The following is a 22,841-nucleotide window of genomic DNA, read 5'->3' on the forward strand; positions in this document are numbered from 1 at the left end:
CTTTGGTCCTGGGCAGCCTTTATATAGGGCCTAGCCTGGCCCTGATTGGCTGACTCTTTCCCTGCTCTGATTGGCTCTCCTCAGGCCTTCTCTGATTGGCTGCAGGTCTGCGCAGCCTCTCAGGCCTGATTCAGCCCAGTCTTGCCTGGGAGTGGGGCACCACCCCACCACAGGGCATTAATCTAGCAGGTATTTTTCTCTTTATTGTTTTATAATTGAAATTAAAGAAAGTAAACCAACACAACAAAAGTCAAGCCCATTGATAACTAAAGGTTATTGATATTGTATTTCACCTAAACCAACAGGAATATAAATTAATTCACACTAACAGTAAAACAATACATTTTGATAGTTCAGCGCAAATTAATGTTTTTGATTTTTCCAGTGCCTAATTTGAATGGGAAAGTGGGAAAGGAGGCCAAAATATTTTAAATGAAAATAAAAGTAAGATCTCATTTATTTTAAGTGTGTGGCAGTTCAAATAAAACAAGAAGGTTATTTTAATATTTAAAGACAACCACCACACCAACAGAGAGACCTTATCTACAGATTGGGCCAAGTTCTGCCATCGCCAAGCAAGACTCCCACTGACATCAGTGGGAGCTTTGATCAATTAAAAACAATAAAATCCAGGTCTTGTATGTCTTCAATAGAGTGTTCTATGCTTCTTCTTTGTACCATATATCTAATTTGTCCTTAAAATTTTTGCCTCAAGAAAATACAGAATCCTCCTACATTAATAAATTAAACATGTTGAACCATTTCCACCACCCCCATCATTAAGCATCTTCATTTTTCTATTATGATAGCTGCTAATGAAAAGAAAAACTAACAATAAACAAACCAGAACATTCACTATCCCAGCATAAATTAAGTCAGTTAGCAGGCAATTAATTTAGACATTGGAGTTGCTGAGTAAGGATTGGTGATGTGGATTTTAGATGCATCTATTTGCAGCCTTAGTGTCCCAGCATATGTTTTATCCTCATGCACAATCCTTAGTTTTTACCAATAGCAGGGATGTATCTGCCCTTTCTACTGATGTTTTTGATCTTTATCTTTTTCTAGTTCTGTGAAGAAAGGGCATTCGGTATCCAATATCACTACTGGTGGCTTACTAAGGCAAGAATTACACTAACACCTTCAATCAAAAACATCTCACTTAGCAATAACTTAATTCAATTAGCAAAGGGGTATAGTTATGTACACAAATGCAACCAGGTTTCTTTTCATCAGCTCAGACCCTTGTCCTGTTACCTTTAAAAAAATTGTTATGTGCATCCAAAGCAAAAATCTCCCAATATATTTATGTATTTATGTGGAATAATCATAAAATTAGACTAACAGCAAAGTTCATTTGGTTGTCAGTGTTTTATAAACTATATATATATATATTAAACTTTTTTGAAAATAACTGTTTTGTGGAGTTTTGAAAATAAATTATTTAATTTTATAACAGGTTTGTAACACTGATAGATACTTATGTGAGATAGACATACACCACACTGGATATATACTTCTGTGTTATATATATGCATGCAGACAGTACTGTGCACCAGCTATAGTACTGTGTGTATATAAAGCAAGATATGAGAGACTGTAGCCTGTGCATAGCACATGGGATACAGTCCAGGATAATTCTAACACAGACACACATTTCTTTTAAAAGCTGCTTATTTTGTTTTCAGTCTGTAACTGAAATTGACCACAGGTTGAAAAACTGAAGAACGTTGCTGCTCTTCTGGCATGAACTTAAGTCTAAAACGGGGAGGCTGGGCTTGACGCAGCCAGCATTGCAAAACACACACCCGCCCCTTAGGTGCTGGATAGTTCATATAATCTCTACGATCTCTCAGGGCTGGAATTTCCTTGGCAGATTAATTTTAAAAAAAGCTTCCCCTTCCCCCCCCCCTCCCCGCTGCACAAAACCTTCTCCCTGGAGCGTCCACCAGACCCCCCTGCAAGAGACTCACTCACCACGCCCCCCGCGCGGCGAGCCGCGCCCAGCACACCGCCTGGTAGCGCTGGACAAGCTTGTCGTTCGTCGCCGCGGGCGGCGCACCTACGTGCCATTACTGCTGCCGGGCGGACCTGCGTATGGTCCATATAAACACAGCATGGCCCAGGGAGAGCCGGCGCTGGTCCTGTCGGACACAGACAGCGCAGAGGACCTGGAGGAGGTGGAGCCCAGCTTCTCTGGAATAAGTGAGCAAAGGAAATGACTGGAGCCCGCCTGAGGCTGCAATGCCTTTGGAACCAGGGGGTTGTCAGTGACACCGTCCAGGCGATGGTAGGGGTTGGAAGCAGCGGGGGCTGCCCAGGCCCTGAATGCCTGATGCTCTGATGACTTCTAGGAGACACAAGAGACACTTCAATCCATAGGAGGGAGGGTTGGGCCACTCTGCACACTAGAATAATAAATGATCTTCCCCCCACTTCAGCTAACTGTGCATGGATCAGCTGTATAAATACCTAACTTCCCAGCTGTTTGAAGAATTCAGTGAATGTGGGTGGGCTAGACTGGTGTTTCCAAAAGTATGGAAATAGAAGTCGCAAACCTTCAGTGGTGTCACCTGGCTATAGTGGTGTTTCTTGCTTAGAAAATCACAATACTGCTAAAAGTGGAGTTACTGTCCAGGAAACTTACGGTTGCATGTTTTTTTTCCCCCCTCAAGCGATAGAGCTGCAAGACGAAGAAAGCACTTCTTCTGATGTGATCTGTCTTGACTCTCTTGAAGAAATAATGCCTGCTACACCCTCAAGCCCCAACAGAGGTATCAGTGTTTTCAGAAGGAATTCGCAATAGGTTGACACTTCTACTCTAGCCTGTTTCTTTAAAACATTGCAGCAGCTTGACCTGCAGAGTGTGTGTCTACTAAAGCAGCATACAATCTTACACTTGTGTGGACATGAGTCAGTGAAGTTATTTGGTCTACAAAAAGGAAACAGAGGAGCAAAACGATAGGACTGATCCTCAAAGCCAGCTGTATGCAAAACTCACAGGGACTCGAATGGGAGTTCTTCATAGGGAGGGCTTGAAGGACTGGCTCATAAATCCTTAGGGAACCCTTTTGTTTGTATAGCAGAAAATACAGGTTGTGCCAACTCTTAAGGGTTGTTGCTCTTCCAGTTTTTGAAGACATAAACAATTAGTATTACATTTTGTTTTTCCCCAGATTTTATTGCACATGAAGTAAATGAAAACCAAAGGTGTATTGAAGGTGAGTAATCAAATTAAATTACCTAAAACCAATAGGCCATTTAGCCATGTCACACTGCATGTTAACCAATATGACATAAAAATCAGGTGTCCAACTTAAAAGCAATATCCAAAAATATGGGGTAATCAAACGTAAACAAAAATACGTTAAAAGAATTTGGCATACAATGGCTGCCCTAAAGGACTGGGATTACAGCCATCCTCACTTCTGGTTCACTAATTTAAATCTGCCCCAGGTTATTAGTGCCTGAAAGACATTAACGTTTGGTGGTTTCCTGGCCTATAGAAAATGATTTGGTGGGCTTAGACCAGCATCTAATGGACTCATCACAAGAACTATCAGCAAAATTGACATTAACTGGCAGTTTTGAAAAAGAAAATGAAAGCTGAATGGGCACAGAGATCTGAAGCAAGATCTGGCTAAAAGAGATGATGTACATGTTTTTCTTTACGTCAGAGAGCATCATTGAAAATCTAGCCCTTAAGAACAAATCCGGTGGATTTGGAAGTGTTGGCAGGTCTCTAGCACGTGACCTTGACAGAAGTGGCTCATAGGCAACGTCCACAGGAGTAGTGTGAAAATTATCTCAGCTGGAAGTGGATTCTTGTATTGACCATGTTTAAAATAGTTTGTATTAAAAACACAATGTCCCTCTGGCTTTATTAGTAACATTGGCCCTTTTCCTATCCTTTCTGCTGTGCAGATGAGGATCGTATTCTTAAAACTCTTCTTTAGAGAGCATTAAAGAATATACTTGTCACTGTTTTTCATTTCTAACAGATGTGCTGAGCATGTAATAATAGGAGTTACTAATCTGGGAATGCCTAGCCTCTCAGGTTTCAGAGCAATGTCTAGAAAATTCTGCATCTTGTCCAAAAGAAATAGGTGAGAGAGGCTGAAATTAAACAATACTAGATTTTGAGATAGGACATTCTTTGTGTTTTATAGAAATCTGCATCTGCTGTGGCAGCTTCCAGATTCATACCCAGCATCCCTTGTTTCACGGAGGAATTTGTACTCCATGCACGGTTGGTAGTTCATATGGCTCAATAAGGCAGCCCCCCTGCCTATTATTATCAGCTGGAAGTGGATCCGCTGAAGTCAATGAGAGACTTCAGAAACATTGCCTATTTAGTTTATCCAAGACACGGGTCAGAGGTGACTTGGTCATAGTCCGTAAGTACCTACCTGGCAAAAGATTTCTGATTGTAGATAACTCTTTAATCTAGCAGGAAAAGGGATACTGACATCCAGTGGTTCAGAGGCGCTGGAACAATTTGTATAGTGAGGGTGCTGAAAGACACTGAACCAAATTGTAAACCCTGTATATAATGGAAACCACTTTAAGACAGGGAGTGTGGTAGCTCCCCCCGGCCCCAGCACCCTGAGTTCCAGCACCCATGCAATGGTTGCAAGCTGAAGCTAGACAAACTCAAACTAGAAATACGGTGGACATTTTGAACAGTGAAGGTAATTAACCATTGGAACAACTAACCTAAGGATGTGGTGGGTTCTCCATCATCTGAAGGCTTTAAATCTAGATGGCACAACTTTTAAAAAGATATTCTGTAGCTCACACAGAAGCTATGGGCTTGGTGCAGAAATGATTGGGTGAGGTTCTAAATCCTAGGGGATCAGAATGGTCCCATTCTGGCCTAAATATATAAGAAAGTGTCACTAACCAGCCACACACATGCCTCAACTCAGTGTCCTTTAATTTGGTTCCCACTAGAGTTTACATACACGAATAAAAATAATACTTTATAAAAATTAGAACTGATATATTATTGTTTTGCCCACTGGGTGACCTTAGGAAAGTCACTTCCCTTTCTGTGCCTCAGTTTCCCCATCTGTAAAATGAGGATATTGATACTTGCCTCCCTTTGAGATCTACTGATGAGGAGCACCATGTAAGACTTAGGTATTATAATTATATGGCTAAAGTTATCTAATATATCACATTGCTTTCATGTTACATCCTATTCTTCACCACCTTTGTCAGTATTTAGTCTACATTCAGTTGTACATTCAGCTTCCTGGGGCAGGAAACTTACGATCTCTTTGCAAAGCACCATGCACGGTAATGGTGCCACATAAAAAAATTAATAACACAAGCATGAAGTTCACGTGCAAAGCAAACACAGCTAAGGATGCTTGTTTCATTTTATCAAATAAACCTATTTTTTGCAACTAACCATAGTTTGCTGTTTTATAAGGAGAACTTTCTGGAAACCTTTTTCCTGTACGATGAGGATGGCTTTCAAGCTTTTTGTACGATCTGCTGCTCAGGGAAGACTCTGCTAATGTGCGATGATCCAACTTGTAATAGGTAAAGAGTAGGGGTAGGCCTGAGGGTATGGCTAGACTGCAATGACAACATGTGTTTGCAGCTCGAGGGGACATATTCCAGCTAGCTTTAATCTAGCTAACTTCGGTGCCAGAACAGTGCAGCTGCACGTGTCAGCGTAGGCAGTAAAAACTGGCCCAGAACCCTGGGTAATGACTTGTGGGCCTGGCCCACGCTGAAGTGCTTGCTGCCACGGCTTCACTGCTCTGGGGCCTCAGCTAGGCAAATTAAAGCTAGTTCAGTGACTGCAGCATAGACATACCCTAAGCCACAAGGGTCAAATCCAGTTCTAAACTTCCACAAAGTTTGATGGGGCGGGTCTACGTGCAGGGTTCTGCTTCAGTTCACTGAGGTTGGAGCTAGCTACAAAGTTCCGATAAGCCTGGGGTGCTGGGATGTCGGATTTTAGATCAGGACCTGCACTGTGCTCACCTCCTATCATTGTTTTACCTTATATTGGTTGGGGTGTGCAGGTTTTGACATGCCCAGCACTCAATACACATTTAAATCACCTGTAGTTCCCCAAGTAATTTAACACAAATTATCCACAGGATAGCAGCAGGGTAAGGATTAAAGAAAAACTCATCACTTAAAAACCCTGTTATAAATGTGAATAAAGAAATGAAATTCTGCAAACAAACATGTCAAGGAAACAAGATTATTCAAGACACTTTGTCATAATGTTTGTCTGCACATGTATTATGTTCTAGTAGAGTAAGAAAACAGCTTATTTGAACATGGCTAACTGGGGAGGAGAGGGAGAAGAGGTACAACAGTGGCACCTTACAAATCACCAGCTGTACACATGGGTGAATCCTGCCCACAGTGGGTACCTCTACACTGCAAAAAGGAAAAAAAGCAAGTCTCAGAGCTCAGGTCTACAGACTCAGGCTTGTGGTACAGCACTTAAAATAGCAGCATAGACATTCCTGCTCGGGCTGGAGTTCGGGCTCTGAGACCTGGCAAAGGGGGGGGGGGCTGTTTTTAGCACCATAGCTCAAGACTGAGTCTGTAGACCTGAGCTCTGAGACTTGCTGCTGCAGGGGTTTTTTTGAACTCTAGTCGTACCCAGTGAAGTCAGTGGCAAAACTCCCATTGACTTCCCTCAGGCTAAGATTTCACCCTATAACATTTTTGCCAAGCTCATCAGCACCCAGAGTTAAGGTTAGCCTTTGGCATGTCCATCACCACCCGGAGATGGAGGATGTACTTCTACAAGTGATGATTCAGCAGAGTGAAGAACATGTCAATGCTCTGAGCACAGCTGGCAGGGGAAATAGCCAAATATTTGCCCTTCTCGCTAACAGACAGCTGCCCCATTTTGAGGTAACTTTAATCTTCAAGGTTGTCCTGGCTTGGATGTCCTGGAAGATTTCTGGTTTTTCCCCACCCTGCAAAAACACCCCTTGTCTCATTCCTAAAGCTTATTCCCTAGTTGTTGTGCCCCACATAAACAGGAGCTTCCTTGTAATGCATTCAGGCCCCAACTAATTCCCATATTAGTCGCGGGTGGGGTGGGGGATTGTTTTTCCATTGAGTTCAATGGGAGCTTGATTTGCTCTTTAGACTTGGTATAAAAATAAAAAGCATGTGGGTTTTTACTGGACATATCTAGCATGGCTGGTCATTTGATTGAAAACAAACTAAATTCCCAGTGCTTCCAGTCTCACCGTACCCTGAGTTTTGCATAAACACTGGGATTGTTCCTTTGAATCAACCTCAACTTTGACTGTTTTAAAGGTGTGGCCAGGAACACAGAAGGGGATCATTCATGGATATTACTCTGCTAAGGTGCTTTAGCATATAGCAGATAATGTACCAGCATCTTCAGCGAAACATTTCTGAGGAAAAAGATAATTCTCTTGAATATGATTTTAAAAATCAGAAAAGAACCAAACCAGTTAAACTGAGCCGCTGGCTAGCATAGAATGTGTGGAAAGACCTGTTTAAACACTGAATTGACTTCTTATTTAATATGTGTAGGTGCTATTGCCTGGAGTGTCTGGATGTTCTTGTAAGTCCTGGTACTGCAGAGAAAGTTAAAGCAACGAATACCTGGCTGTGTTTCATGTGCCTCCCCTTGAGTTCACATGGGTTGCTGAAGAGGAAGAAGAGATGGCGTGTGAAACTGAAGTGCTTCTATGATCAGGAATCTGTAAGGAGCGTCTCCATTAACTTTTAATAGAAAAGTAAAGGGATGGAGGAGTCAAGGCTGACACGGACCCAACCGTTGACCTATCTTTCTTCCCAAAAAAAGAACAGGAGTACTTGTGGCACCTTAGAGACTAATAAATTTATTTGAGCATAAGCTTTCATGGGCTACAGCCCACTTCATCAGATGCATAGAATGGAACATATAGTAAGAAGAGATATATATACATACAGAGAACATCAAAAGGTGGAAGTAGCCATACCAACTGTAAGAGGCTAATTAATTAAGATGCGCTGTTATCAGCAGGAGAAAAAAACTTTTGGAGTGATAATCAAGATGGCCCATTTAGACAGTTAACAAGAAGGTGTGAGGATACTTAACATGGGGAAATAGATTCAATATGTGTATGACCCAGCCACGCCCAGTCTCCATTCAGACTCAAGTTAATGGTATCTAGTTTGCATATTAATTCAAGCTCAGCAGTTTCTCACTGGAGTCTGTTTTTGAAGCTTTTCTGTTGCAAAATTGCCACCCTAAAGTCTTTTACTGAGTGGCCAGAGAGGTTGAAGTGTTCTCCTACCAGTTTTTGAATGTTATGATTCCTGACATCAGATTTGTTTCCATTTATTCTTTTGCATAGAGACTGTCCGGTTTGGCCAATGTACATGGCAGAGGGGCATTGCTGGCACATGATGGCATGTATCACATTGGTAGATGTGCAGGTGAACGAGCCCCTGATGGTGTGGCTAATGTGATAAGGTCCTATGATGGTGTCACTTGAATAAATATGTGGGCAGAGTTAGCACTGGGCTTTGTTGCAAGGATAGGTTCCTGGGTTAGTGTTTTTGTTGTGTGGTCGCTGGAGAGTATTTGCTTCAGGTTGGGGGGCTGTCTGTAAGCGAGGGCTGGTCTGTCTCCCAGGATGTGTGAGAGTGAGGGATCATTTTTCAGGATAGGTTGTAGATCTTTGATGATGCGCTGGAGAGGTTTAAGTTGGGGGCTGAAGGTGACAGCTAGTGGCGTTCTGTTATTTTCTTTGTTAGGCCTGTCCTGTAGTAGGAGACTTCTGGGTACTCTTCTGGCTCTGTCAATCTGTGTTTTCACTTCAGCAGGGGGGGTATTGTAGTTTTAAGAATGCTTATTAGAGATCTTATAGGTGTTTGTCTCTGTCTGAGGGATTGGAGCAAATGTGGTTGTATATTAGAGCTTGGCTGTAGACAATGGATCCTGTGATGTGTCCTGGATGGAAGCTGGAGGCATGTAGGTAAGTATAGTGGTCAGTACGTTTCTGGTATAGGGTGGTGTTTATGTGACCATTGCTTATTAGCGCAGTAGTGTCCAGGAAATGGACCACTTGTGTGGATGGGTCTAGGCTGAGGTTGATGGTGGGATGGAAATTGTTGAACTCATGGTGGAATTCCTCAAGGGCTTCTTTTCCATGGGTCCAGATGATGAAGATGTCATCAATGTCTCAGTGGTTTGCGCATTGGCCTGCTAAACCCAGGGTTGCAAGTTCAATCCTTGAGGGGGCCATTTAGGCATCTGGGGCAAAAATTGGGGGTTGGTCCTGCTTTGAGCAGGGGGTTGGACTAGATGACCTCCTGAGGTCCCTTCCAACCTGATATTCTATGATTCCATGTAACTGCTATGATTCCATGTAGCGCAAGTAAAGTAGGGGCGTTAGGGGACAAGAGCTAAGGAAGCGTAGTTCTAAGTCAGCCATAAAAATGTTGGCATACTGTGGGGCCATGCGGGTACCCATAGCAGTGCCACTGACTTGAAGGTATATATTGTCCCCAAATGTGAAATACTTGTGGGTGAGGACAAAGTCACAAAGGGCAGCCACCAGGTTTGCCGTGACATTACTGGGGATACTGTTCCTGATAGCTTGTAGTCCATCTTTGTATGGAATGTTGGTGTGGAGGGCTTCTACATCCACAGTGGCCAGGATGGTGTTTTCTGGAAGATCACCGATGGACTGCAGTTTCCTCAGGAAGTCAGTGGTGTCTCGAAGGTAGCTTGGAGTGCTGGTAGTGTAAGACCTACGGAAAGAGTCCATATAGACAGACAATCCTGTTATTAGGGTGCCAATACCTGAGGTGATGGGGCATCCAGGATTTCCAGGTTTATGGATCTTGTGTAGCAGATAGAATATCCCTGGTCAGGGTTCTAGGCATGTGTCTGCACAGATCTGTTCCTGTGCTTTTTCTGGAAGTTTCTTGAGCAGATAGTGTCGTTTCTTTTAGTAATCCTCAGTGGGATCAGAGGATAATGGCCTGTAGAATTTGGAGTTAGAGAGCTGCCTAGCAGCCTCTTGTTCATATTCCAACTTATTCATGATGACAACAGCACCTCCTTTGTCAGTCTTTTTGATTATGATGTCAGAGTTGTTCCTGAGGCTGTTGATGGCATTGTGTTCAGCACAGCTGAGGTTATGGGGCAAGTGATGCTGCTTTTCCACAATTTCAGCCCGTGCAGGTCAACGGAAGCAATCTATGTAGAAGTCCAGTCTGTTGTTTCAACCTTCAGGAGGAGTCCACGCAGAATCCTTCTTTTTGTAGTGTTGGTAGGAAGGATTCTGTGGGTTAGTATGTTATTCAGAGGTGTGTTGGAAGTATTCTTTGAGTTGGAGACGTCGAAAGTAGGATTCTAGGTCACCGCAGAACTGTATCATGTTTGTGGGCCTGGAGGGATAAAAGGAGAGGCCCCGAGATAGGACAGACTCTTCTGCTGGGCTAAGAGTATAGCTGGAAAGATTAACAATATTGTTGGGTGGGTTAAGGGAACTACTGTTGTGGCTCCTTGTGGCATGTAGCAGTTTAGGTGGTTTAGTGTCCTTTTTCCTTTGTGTTGTAAATGGCTTGTCTAGTTTTTGTAAAATCTATCCATGAAAAAGTTTGTGTGGAAGGTTGATTTTTTATGAGAGTATCCAGTTTTGAGAGCTCATTCTTAATCTTTCCCTATTTGCTGTATAGGATGTTGATAAGGTGGTTTCGCAGTTTCTTTGAGAGTGTGTGGCACAATCTCTCAGCATAGTCTGCGTGACATGTAGATTGTAATGGATTTTTTACCTTTAGTCCTTTTGGTATGATGTCCATCTGTTTGCATTTGGAAAGGAAGATAATGTCTGTCTGTATCTGTACGAGTTTTTTCATGAAGTTGATGGATTTCCACTCCATATGGCTAAATTCATGTTTTCTGTATATATATCTTCTTACTATATGTTCCATTCTATGCATCCGATGAAGTGGGCTGTAGCCCACGAAAGCTTGTGCTCAAATAAATTTGTTAGTCTCTAAGGTGCCACAAGTCCTGCTGTTCTTTTTGCGGATACAGACTAACACGGCTGCTACTCTGAAACCTGTCTTTCTTCCCGTCTCTCTTAATAATGAGCTCCAACACGTGCTTATGTTTTCAAAACAAATGTTTGAATCCTCTTTTTTATAAAAAATTAAATCAATACCCAACAGCCCTGCATTCTAAATTAACACTGGACTTTGATTCTGCAAATACGTATGTATGTGTGTGTGACTTTACGGACATCAGCAAAATTACACAGATTGCTACATGTTTGCAGGATCTGGGCCTTAGTGTGTATGTGGGACTGAAGAAGAAACACTTTAGTAAGGAAGCAGCTTCCAAGAAGGTTATGGAGAAAAATTATGTAAAATACCTTGACAATCTTTTTTTTTTTTTTAAGGTTTTAAAAGTTAGAGAGGAAAAAATAAGATATGTTCATTGTGATCCATTATATATATTTTCCTTCTTGATCATTAAGTATATGTGGCACTTTTTTTCAGGACACAGGTGCTATCGAAATAGGACAAAAGAATGATCATTTTAGTTCACACAGAATCATTAATTGATACAGAATTCATGCAAAGTATTCAGAGCTAGATTCACTTATGAGCGCTGGACTCTTTTTCTTTGTACTAAAACAAATAAAATATATTAACTGCATCAGGCTCCTGTCATAACCAAAATACGATTAGAATTTAACAGCTTTGGAATTTTTAAGCATATCATTTATTCTAGTTGAGAGTGCCAGTTGAGAGTGGTGGCTGGAATTTTCTTCTTGCAGCCAGTTGGAGACACAAAAAACTGACCTTAGAGATCTATCACTTCTGCAAGAGGAAACAGTCAGCATACCCGTCAGATATGTTCTGCCTCCAGCAGGTGGAAGCAGAGCCCCATCAGCTGTACTGTTAGAAGGGATGTGAGGCTGACATTTGCAAAAATAAAAATATTTGGGGACATATACTGCCGAAAATCTGAATTCTTCCTACCATAGGTTTTAATAAGGTGCCAATCACCCTAGTGTCTAAGTACCACCTTAAATACTGAAAGAACTGAGTTCTGCATCAGTCAACAATCACCACAGAAATCTTAGACCAGAGGTTCTCAAACTATGGTCCATGGACCACCAGTGGTCCATCAACTCCATTCAGGTGGTCCACGGATAGTTCCCTCTAAGGTGCGTACCTGGGCGGCTGCACACGAGAGAATGAAGGGCTACCCACCTAATTAGTGGAGCCACGCAGGCCTGGCTCCACTAATTAGGTGCCTGGACCCTGGAGAAGACGCACATGTAAGGTGAGGAGGTGGCCTTGGGGGGAATAGGGGGCAGGTGGGACAGGCAGTGAGGTGAGAAGAGAGAGTGGGGGGGATTTGTGATGTGCAGGGCTGCGGCAGCCAGAGAAAGAAGCAACTTTCCCCAGCTCAGGGCTGCGGCTGCCGGGGAGAGACCCCCCTCCTTCCCAGCCTCAGCTCTATGGCTGCTGTGGTGGGGGAGAGACCCCCGTCCTCCCAGCCCCAGCTTGGGGGCTGCTGCAGTGGGGGAGACAGGGAGAGACCCCTTTCCTTCCCAGCCCCAGCTCGAGGGCTGCTGTGGCAGGGGAGAGAGGGCACATCCATCGCATTAGGAAGGTAAGACTACTGATATTAAAATATGAGTTGCGTGCTTTTATTTGTAGAACAAAAAAACGTTAATGACTATTAAGTTTTTTTTTTATAGCGCTTTTATCCAAAGCACTTTACAATAGTTAGCTAATGGTACAAACAACATTTGAAAAAATCATTAAGTGGTCCACCGAGACCCTCAGCAATTTTCAAGTGGTCTGTGAAAAAAAAAGTTTGAGAACCACTGTCTTAGACTATACTAAGATTTTTCTACACTGCATATCAATTTAGGGTTTGATAAGAAATTTGTACTGCGTGTACTGGGTGCTGCCCCTTTAAATTTTACCTACCACATGGCAGATTATCTCAACATACTTCAGATCGCATCCTGCTTTAAATTCTCCAGCAAATGATCCCGTATCAGACAATTTGGATGGTGTTTGAAAATGAAGTGGAACTCATTTTATGTAACAGAATAATTACAATATACTGTGACGGGATATTTATTTGCAATGTATAAATCATTACTTCCTAATGTGTTAATCAGAATCCAGGAGTCTCCAAGGTTCTGAAATACTTTTAATTGCAATTAGTTGCCTTATGCCCTTCTGTGGATTTTGGGATCCTGACTGGATACTGAAGAGAGGAGTGGTTGCTGGCAATGCTGGGTGGGTCATTTAATTAAAAAAGGAATAGTGTCACAGTTTCAGGGCAATTGCATGTGTATTCCCCCTCTGTGACCCACCAACAGTTCTCACTCTAGGCTCCAGGCTCCTCAATGTCAACTCTCTTAGGCAAAGATCCCTGTCTCTCTCTCTCCTGACCAGGAGTTTTCTAGGCTGCACAGTCCCCTGCCTACACTGTGATAGTCCTGCTAAGTCAGACTCCCTAAACAGGCCAGCATCTGTGCTTTATTATTTTTAATGGACAACTTTGAGTATTCACACAACTGAATGGGTTCTACAAACAAGGGTCTTTTTTATTTATGACAGAACCATCTTGAGATTTATCAGCCTTTATCCGCATGGGAACGAAAGCCAATCAATGTTCTCTCCCTTTTTGATAATATTACCACGGGTAAGTGTACATAGATGGTTTAGGATTGAAAACAAACATATTAAAAATCTATTACTATATCAGGCCAAATTCATCCCTGATGTGACTCCATTGTCCAGTGGGACAAATGAGGCCCATACTTGGGATAAATTTTACCCATCATGATTCCTTATGACCCACACAAAGGTATCATCATCCTGTTTGATAGAGCTGGTCAAAAATTGTTTAATGCAGAGCTGTTTTGTCAAAAATTGGCTTTTTTAAAAAAATTTACCTTTGAGCAAAAAAACGATTAATGATTTGCTAAAAAATTTGTTTATCCAAAACATTATAAAATATCTTATTTCAACAACCGTTTTGATCACTTTGTTTACCATATACCCTTCATAAGCAAAAGATTTTACCAGTGGTTTTTGCTAAACATTTGTATATGAAAATGTCATGAAAACTTTTAGGAAAAAAAATCCATTTTGAAACCTGTAAAGCAGAAAAAAAAGTCAAAATTTTCCACATTTTTCATTAAAAGAAATAGTGTCATTTTCAGAACAATCTAATACCCATGTTGTTTATCTAACGTGCTGCTATTTGTAGGCCATGTGGGGACATTCAGTGCAACATTACATAGCTCGATATGAGGTTTACAATCCTGATTTTGAGCTGTCTCCAACTTTGTCAGGTTAGGAAGCTGTAAATGTCCAACACTGTTCTCTACTGGAAGGGCTACCTGATTATATGTCAGTTACTGCACTGCTCGCTAGGACCCTGACTGAGCAAGGTACTTAAGTATGTGCTAAACTTGAAACACTGGTCCCACCAGTCACATGCTTAAAGCTAGGCATGTGCTGAAGTATGGTGCGTAGTGAGGGAACTAGTTCCTAGTACTAACACTGTCTGTATTTCTGATGTCCGCTCTTCAGAGATGAAAAATCTTGGATTTTTGGGCAGCAGCTTGGGGGATGGCAGGCTGACATACTTAGATGATGTCACCAATGTTCTGAGGACAGATGTAAGTACAACATAGAAAATGTCACTGAATTAACAGTGTGCCGCGCTGAATTTACCTAACTGATTGCTGTGACAATTCTAGGGGAATGCTGCCGGGGGCAGCCAGGCAAGACCTAAACTGAAGCAGAATCTTCATCATTCCAGGGGAGGGAGGCAGGCAGGTCAAAGTGAGGCAGAGCAGGGGATCCCTCTCTTCTCAACTGAGACTGTGCTGTACAGCAGTTCTCATCACACCAGGGCTTCTACAGGATGGGGCTCACAGCTGGGCAGGAGAGAAGCTGGGATGTGGACAGTGTGTCTACAAAGGGGATCCAGCTGCTGAAAGCTGAGTCTCGAAGGGAGCACATAATGGTCATCAGGCACTACCCCAGGCCTCAGTAGCGATGACAGAGCTGCTCTGCACACTGGATCCAGCTTGGGGAGTATGAATGGAGGATTCTTAGATTACAGACTCTTTTCTTAGGGTCTGATCTAATGCCCACTGAAGACAATGGGTATTTTTACATTGACTTCAATGGGCACTGGATCAGGCCCTTCAACCGTAAGCTCCTTCAAGTGGGTATCATATCTTCATATGTACAGCACCTAGCACACTGGGGTCTGGGCCTGGGCCTGATTGGTTCCTGTGGGCAGTATCACAATGCAAAGAATAAATAATAATAATTCTATTGCCCCTAATAGAAGCATATGAGTAGGGCCCTACCAAATTCACAGCCATGAAAAATGCGTCCCGGACCGTGAAATCTGGTCTTTTGTATGCTTTTACCCTATACTATACAGATTTCATGGGGGAGACCAGCATTTCTGAAATTGGGGGTCCTGACCCAAAAGGGAGTTTCAGGGGGGTCACAAGGTTATTTTAAGAGGGATCATGGTATTGCCAACCTTTACTTCTGCGCTGCCTTCACAGGTGGGCGGCCAGAGAGCGGCAGCTGTTGGCTGGGCGCTCAGCTCTGAAGGCAGCGCCCCACCAGCAGCAGCGCAGAAGTAAAGGTGGCAAAACCGTACCCTGCCTCCCTTCCTTCTGCATTGCCGCCTTCAGAGCTGGGTGACCACAGAGTGGCAGCTACTGACTGATGGCTTAGTTCTGCAGGCAGCAGCGCAGAAGTAAGGGTGTCAATTCCATACCATACTCTGCCTTCAGAGTTGGGTTCCCAGTCAGCAGCCGCCACTCTCTGGCCGCCCAGGTCTGAAGGCAGCGCCGCCATCAGAAGCAGCACAGAAGTAGGGTAGCAGTACCACAACCTTCCGCTACAATAACCTTGTGACTCCCCTCCACAACTCCTTTTTGGGTCAGGACCCCTACAGTTCCAACACTGTAAAATGTCAGTTATAAATAGCTGAAATTTGTGATTTTTAAAATCCTACGACCTTGAAATTGACCAAAATGGGCCGTGAATTTGGTAGGGCCCTACATATGTCCCCACTGGAAAATCTCCTTACTCAGTCGGGGAGGAGGGGGGATAAGTGGAAATTTGGCTCTGTTTACCAAGCTTTGTATAATGTGAAAAAAGCTTGGCAATGGAATAGCAGAGTCTCCAACTATGGTTTAATCATGTACATGCTACAAGGATTCCCTCCCTTGCTCCAAGAATTGAGATATGGCACCTGAGATTGTAGCAATATTTTCTTTTGCAACAACTGAATTTCAGAATGAAATCTTAGAGAAATCCAAGCCACTCTGGTATTAATTCTGTTCAAACTGAAAGTTCACTGCCATTATGCAATTTCAGTAATGGATAAATAGCATAACCCAAACCATATTTAGTATTTCAAAACCTGACCACTCATTGCACTACCAGTCGCTTTTCTAAACTCCTAGTTCCCTTTTTTTGTTTAAGTTTTTTTTCATATTGTGGTCTTGTACTGCAAAGTCTGGTCTGCACAACTAGTTCTCCCTTGCCAGTCTTTGACAGATTATGCCAACTCCATGCCCACTTTAAAAGAAGGATGGAGATTTTTGTGCAGCTGATGACATTCATCCTTTGAATATGCAATTTCCTCACCACTGTGTCTGATGACACATTGTCTTTGGAACCATATGCATGTATTTTCTATTAGCTGCAAGCACAAGTCATAACTCCACATGCAAGCGACTTGAGTGCAAAATTTCATGTGCACAAATACAGGTTACATTTTGAAAATTTGGCCTTCCATAATCTGGTTTCACAGCATTACTGACCGGTTGGTAATGATCAATTATAATTCTTTTTTCTGTCTTTAGTACAAGGATGAATCTGTGTGGAGAAACTGCTATTGTTATGTAAGAGTGATGGGTGTGGCCGCGGAGACCAAAGGTCAGACTCCATCTTGGAAGTTGGGGTTCTGGACTGCAGGCTACACTCAATAGCAAGTTCCGGTTTTCTGTTGTGTTCGAGCTATGTAATGACTAAATGCTAACTTAATCATTAAATACAAGCTCTCCAGGCCTTAATAAGAGAACAACGCTGAATTCTCTGTGATTGGGAGTGACTCCTGATGATGTCCCCAGAGAGGCCTGCCTTGAGCTATCTAGGTGGGGAAGAACTCTTCAGATGTAGCCACAGCTCACGTCAGGTCCTGCTCTATTCAGGTTCTTATACCACACCCATCACCGTAGTGTCTGAGTGCCTGTAAACAAATGCTTACATTTTAATAACCATCATAATAAGAATAAGAATAAATGTTTCTAAAATAAACAAGGAGTTCTGAAACTTGTACATCTTATTAGGTAAAAGAATGGGGTCCTTTTGATTTCATATTTGGTTCCACTCCTCCGGTTGGAAATTCCTATGAACACCCTCCTGGTAAGAGGTGCAGTGGAGTATAAAATGATATATAAATTATCCGTCTGACAGTTAGATCTTTAACTGCGTCAAAGCTCCTTGTGGTACATCTGAGTAGGCAGGGGGCAGGGCAAAAGGCAGCTGTAAAACATTTGTCTATTCCCCCGATTCCCAGGAATGCTGAGATCCAGTTTGGCACCCTGAGTAATTTACAGCAGTCTCAAGATCGCTCTGAATTTCACAGGCTTGTACCAGCCATCAAGCCACTGCTATGGCAGTGTGGGATTTCACCAACGCTGTGCAATCTGACTGCAGCCCTCCATCCTCTGACATGTGCCCTATCCAGCAGGCTGTGGGAGGGGCAGGTTAAAGTGAATTTTGCTGGCTAGCCATCAGCTGGGGCTTACAGCCCCTTTGTGCTGCTACAGCAGAAAGGACCATCGTGATCATCTAGTCCGACCTCCGGGGTTAACACAGGCCATAGAACTTTCCCAACATTTGAGAGAGAGAGCACCCACAATCGTTTTCATTAAACTGTATTAAATCTGCTGTATTTCATCACCTGTGAAAGGAGAGACATTTCCTAGGAGACTCCTATCCTGTGACCGTACAATCTCAACTGTAGGGGCCACATCCAGTCTGGTCCTTATACAGGCGTGTAGTGGCAGAGGGTGCAGTGAAGAGCCTCCCCCTCTGTAAGGGCTGTACAGCCTATGCAAGGGCTGGGAAGAAATTCTAGAAAGCACAGGGCTGGGCCATCTCTACCCCAGAGGGAGGTCCTGATGCTCCAAACAGAGTGAGGAGCAGCTCTGTCCCCCTACACATTGTCCAGTTGTGGTTACTGGCTTCATAGGAAGAGAATTAGATGATCACGCTGGTCCCTTCTGACCTTGAGTCTATCGTTCTGTGGCACCTCTTGAAGGAGGTGCATTAGTGTCCACACTCCCCCTGCACACCATGGAACTTCAGGAGGCATTCTCCTTTCCTGGGGCTAAGCGCCCCCCAGTGCTCCCTCTCAGTCTGGACAGCTCCGCACTGCCCCTTACTAGGGCCTCCGTGTAATGTGCAGATGCTGGCCCTTGGTAACTACAAGGCACATCATTCATTTCCAACTCAAATTTGCCTCTGTCCCATGCGGATCCGGGATCCAATTCAGACCTAGTAGAAGCAAGTGCCTATTCAAGCCAATGAAGTTGCACCTGGTCTGAAGTGGATCCCTAGTGTTGTTATCTGTCCCTCTGCTTACATGCTGCACATTATGGAGATGAGAAATGGTGATGCCTCAAACTGAAGTTATGGAAAAGTTTATCCTTGTTAAAACTTTATCCTCTCTGGTCTCATTTCAAATTTCCTCCACTGCTCTTTGTGCTATAGTGATAGAGAGGCTCTTAGCATCTCTCTTTGAAAGCTGCATTGTCCCACAGTCAGAGCAGGACAGGATGAGAGCCATGCCTCTGCTATTTGGTCCTTTCATTTTTGATGTCACTCTTCCCTTTCCCTTCTCTTCATCCCTTTCACCCCTAGCTTGGTACTTCTATCAATATCACCGCATCCTACAATACGGGAAACCCAGAGAGAGCAGTCAGAGGCCATTCTTCTGGATGTTTGTGGATAATCTGGTGCTGGAAAAAGAAGACAGAGAGACAGCTTCGCGATTCTTTCAGGTACACAGAAAATCCAGTCCCTCCCCAGATTGTTTTTTCTTCACGTCATGTCTCCTTAGTGTTTAGTAACTGGGTCCTTTTATAGTGATGTTTATTGTGTATTTTGGGAATGGTGTTCTCTGCAGTGCCATACAACAGAACCAGAACTGTTTGCTGGTTCTTTAACCTCTCACTTCCTGAACTGTTGGTGTACAACAGGGGCAGCTTGTGGAAGAAGCAGAGTTCCTCTGGTCAAAATAAACCTCACTCATTTTGATTAAGGAGTAGAGAAGACTCACATCATAACGTTTGGATCTGGATCTGAATCTCCCAAAAGTTTGAAGTGGGGGAAGAGAGATGGGAAGGGAATGAAGAGCCTGGGTTCTGATTTAGATCCATCTCTAGAGATTAAGCCCACATCATTCAATTTGGATCCAGAGCTGAACTTCCCAAAAGTTTGCAGGGAGTTTTATGTGGAGTTCTCGGTTAAGGACCAGGGCTAATGGACTTCCAAGTGAGTATACACACAGTCGCAGTATTTGTGCACGCCACAGAAATCAATCACTCTCTCTGGTTTCGCTGCATTATAACTCACATGTGGACTAGGAAATCACCAGTAAAGCCATTAGTCAGATGTTAATCAAAATGCTTTACAATTGTCAGGATACAACACTTGTCATCCGAGGATCTCAGAGCTTTTACAAACAATAACTGATCCTGACAACAGTCCTTGAAAACTAGTAACAGCTCTAATATCCAATATTAAGGGGGCATGGATCAGCATTCATGTCATGCTCCCCGTCAGTACCTGGCCCAGAATGAAGAAGCTAATAACCCAAGCAGCGGACCAAAATCCTGGTCCCAGGCCACCTGAGACACATTGTGCAGACACCAAAAAAGAAATAGCACTGCCACCTTCCCAATACAAGAAGCACGGCCAATGTCTGATGAGAGATACACTACTATTACGGTATTATTTACTGAGTAGCAACAATGTGTTTAGCATAATATGTACCTAATAGTAAGGCATTGTCCCATCCCCAATGAGTTTAGGACTTGAATTGCTGAGTGGATTAACACCCTGAGTTCCCATTGACTTCAGTGGAAGTTGCAGGTGCTCAGGGCCTCTGCAAAATCAGGAAGCAAGTGTTGACCTGTTCATAGAAAAATGGGGAACATTTTTTTACAAAAGATCTAGCAAAAAATTCCCTGCTTTTTATTTTTGAATTTTCAAAATTTGAAACGATGTTTAAATTTCAAAATCTGGAAAATTCTGACCAGCTACTGTGCTCTCAAACATGAGGGAGGCTTGCCCAATTTACCCCAAAGGCAGACTACAATCATAAGAGAAAACCAGCTAAGCATGTCATGAATCGGTAGAAGCTGTTCTTAAACGTTCTTGGTGACCACCATACAATACAGTATTAACATTTGGCATAAGTTGTCTGGCTACTAAGACACATATTTTTCCCTTTTAAAAGACAGAGGCAGTGACTATCCACAGGAAACATGCAGAAACTGTCCAGAATGCTGTAATCTTATGGAGCAACATACCATCTGTTAAGAGGTGATACAACAGTTTACTTTCGGGGTTTCTTCTAAGGAATGGCCTGTCTCTGATCCAAAGAAGCTGAAAACTAGTTTAGTCAATAAAGTGGTTTCTAAAGTTCAGTATCCTCAGACACTACAATGTTTCTGTGTCCCCCAACTACCTCTGGTCCTTTTACTCTGTTTCTGTAGTTCTCACGCTCTCACATACTCAAGTGATCTCAACTTGACAGGCCAAACGTGCATTCTGAGTTTGGAACCTGCTGGGAGAAGTTAAAATAGGTTCCATTCACACTTAAATAGCTTGATTAGAAGCCATCCTTTAAGACAGCCACTCCTGAAGCCTTACTCAGTCATTTGGGAATGTGGATGTGGCAAAAGAAGACTGGAGAATTCCATCTCTTACCCTCCAGTTCATCCCCTGGTTTCTATTATCCTCTCGGCCTCACCCTTTAAGAACAATGTACATTACCATCAGGGTTGAGAACCTGTTTGCAATGTTTCAGTCTTGCATTGAGATCCGATCCTGAAATGCACTGAGTAACCATGGAGTACTGATTTGGGGCCTTAGGGGTTTTTTACATTCCAGGTATGAAACATCTCATCATGGGCTTTATGATGGATTCACCAAAGGAACCTCAATTATATCCACTCAGGTGTATAGATGCTGAAAATCAGCTATGCATACACTAGAAAATGCTTACAGGAGGAACACAGATTTCTCACAACTTCTGGACAAGACTTGCCTCACTTCCTGGTTTCCCAGAACATTTCTCTGAAAAATTGGCTTCAGAGAATTTATCATACAATGAATGCACTCCATGACACAGATACTCACAGGCAGCATCATCACAACTACTAGTTTTGCACACCAAGAAAGTTCTATTAGACAATTTTAAACTCTGAACTCTGTGAACAAGACATAGTTTAAAAAAAACAAAAAACCTTTACTGAAAGACATGAGCTCAAGGTTTCAGAGTAGCAGCCGTGTTAGTCTGTATTCGCAAAAAGAAAAGGAGGACTTGTGGCACCTTAGAGACTAACCAATTTATTTGAGCGTAAGCTTTTGTGAGCTACAGCTCACTTCATCGGAAGGCTAATATTTTTGCAATTGAATTATAGGCATATGGCACTAGTTCAATCAGAGAAAGCTCTGAGTTATACTGCCAGTTATTACAACAGCTGCAAAGAATCTGCTGCTGTAGAATAGCCTTAAACTTTTTACAACGTCTCAAAATACACTTTTTTCACATCATTAATCTCATACTGATAAAGCTGTCTACTAGTATGTTTGAAATGTAGAGCCCAGTCCTGCAAACTCTTTCATGGATAAGTAGTCCTTACTCACATAAATAATCTCATTGACACTGATGGGACTACTCAAGTGAGTAATATTTGCTGGGTAAGTTCCCTTGCTGGGGAAAATGAAAGACTCGATGACTGCCTCCTTCATAAAGACCAATCAGCAGGTAGTGCCTGACCCTGCAAGGTGGTAATCATGCTGGCCCTGATTCAGCAAAGCACTGGAGCACATGCTCGACACTAAGCAGGGTGGAAGGGTCACTGAAATCAAGGGGACTCCAAACATGCTTAAAGTTAAGCATGTATTTGAGTGCTTTCCTGGCTCAGAGCCAGAGCACTCAACACTTAGCAGGATTAAGCCCGTACAGAAGAGAGATTTTGAAGCACAATTTATGGAAGGAACTTTGTGAGCTTTTACTTTTTGTTTGTTTGTTTTTGCAGCAAGTATTCTCTCTCAGACTTGGATCTGGATTTAGACCTCCTGGCAAAGGACATCCTCAAAACAAGACTGCTCTCTCAACAACCTGCCACTCTAGTGAGGAAGTTTTTTCTTCCCTTGAGAGAATATTTTAAATGTTTTTCATAAGAAGTTCTTCCCACTCCAGATCAATTATCTGGATTATCCCATAATACTGGAAAGAAATTCTGTGTCTCTTAAGGCATGATCCAAGCCCATTGAAATCAATGGGATTCTTTCTGTTGACTTCAATAGGCTTTGGATCAAGCCCATACTGCAGGATTGCTCTTTCACATTTATTTCTTGACGTTGTATAACTAGCTCTCTTGTTTTGCCCAAGCATGTTATTTGCTTTCCTTTTGCTATTTGCTGCACTTCTTTTATAGATGTTACTTTAGGTTACATAGAGCCACTGTGTACATGCTATCTTTAATTTGATATTTAAC

The 22,841-nt window shown here is 42.7% G+C and overlaps 1 protein-coding gene across 1 annotated transcript; it reads left to right on the forward strand.

Moving 5' to 3' along the window:
* The first annotated feature begins 2,028 nt into the window (after nucleotides 1-2,028).
* On the forward strand, nucleotides 2,029-22,524 carry DNMT3L (DNA methyltransferase 3 like). Its single transcript, XM_075123852.1, has 13 exons — nucleotides 2,029-2,205; nucleotides 2,676-2,774; nucleotides 3,177-3,221; nucleotides 4,170-4,249; nucleotides 5,438-5,550; nucleotides 7,552-7,723; nucleotides 9,714-9,716; nucleotides 13,612-13,696; nucleotides 14,593-14,681; nucleotides 17,391-17,466; nucleotides 18,970-19,109; nucleotides 20,570-20,655; nucleotides 22,380-22,524. The coding sequence occupies exons 1-13, from the start codon at nucleotides 2,118-2,120 to the stop codon at nucleotides 22,522-22,524; spliced, it is 1,221 nt and encodes a 406-aa protein (XP_074979953.1). The 5' UTR covers nucleotides 2,029-2,117.
* The last annotated feature ends 317 nt before the right edge of the window (nucleotides 22,525-22,841 follow it).

Source organism: Caretta caretta, chromosome 1, assembly GCF_965140235.1.
Source record: "Caretta caretta isolate rCarCar2 chromosome 1, rCarCar1.hap1, whole genome shotgun sequence".
NCBI lineage: Eukaryota > Metazoa > Chordata > Testudines > Cheloniidae > Caretta > Caretta caretta.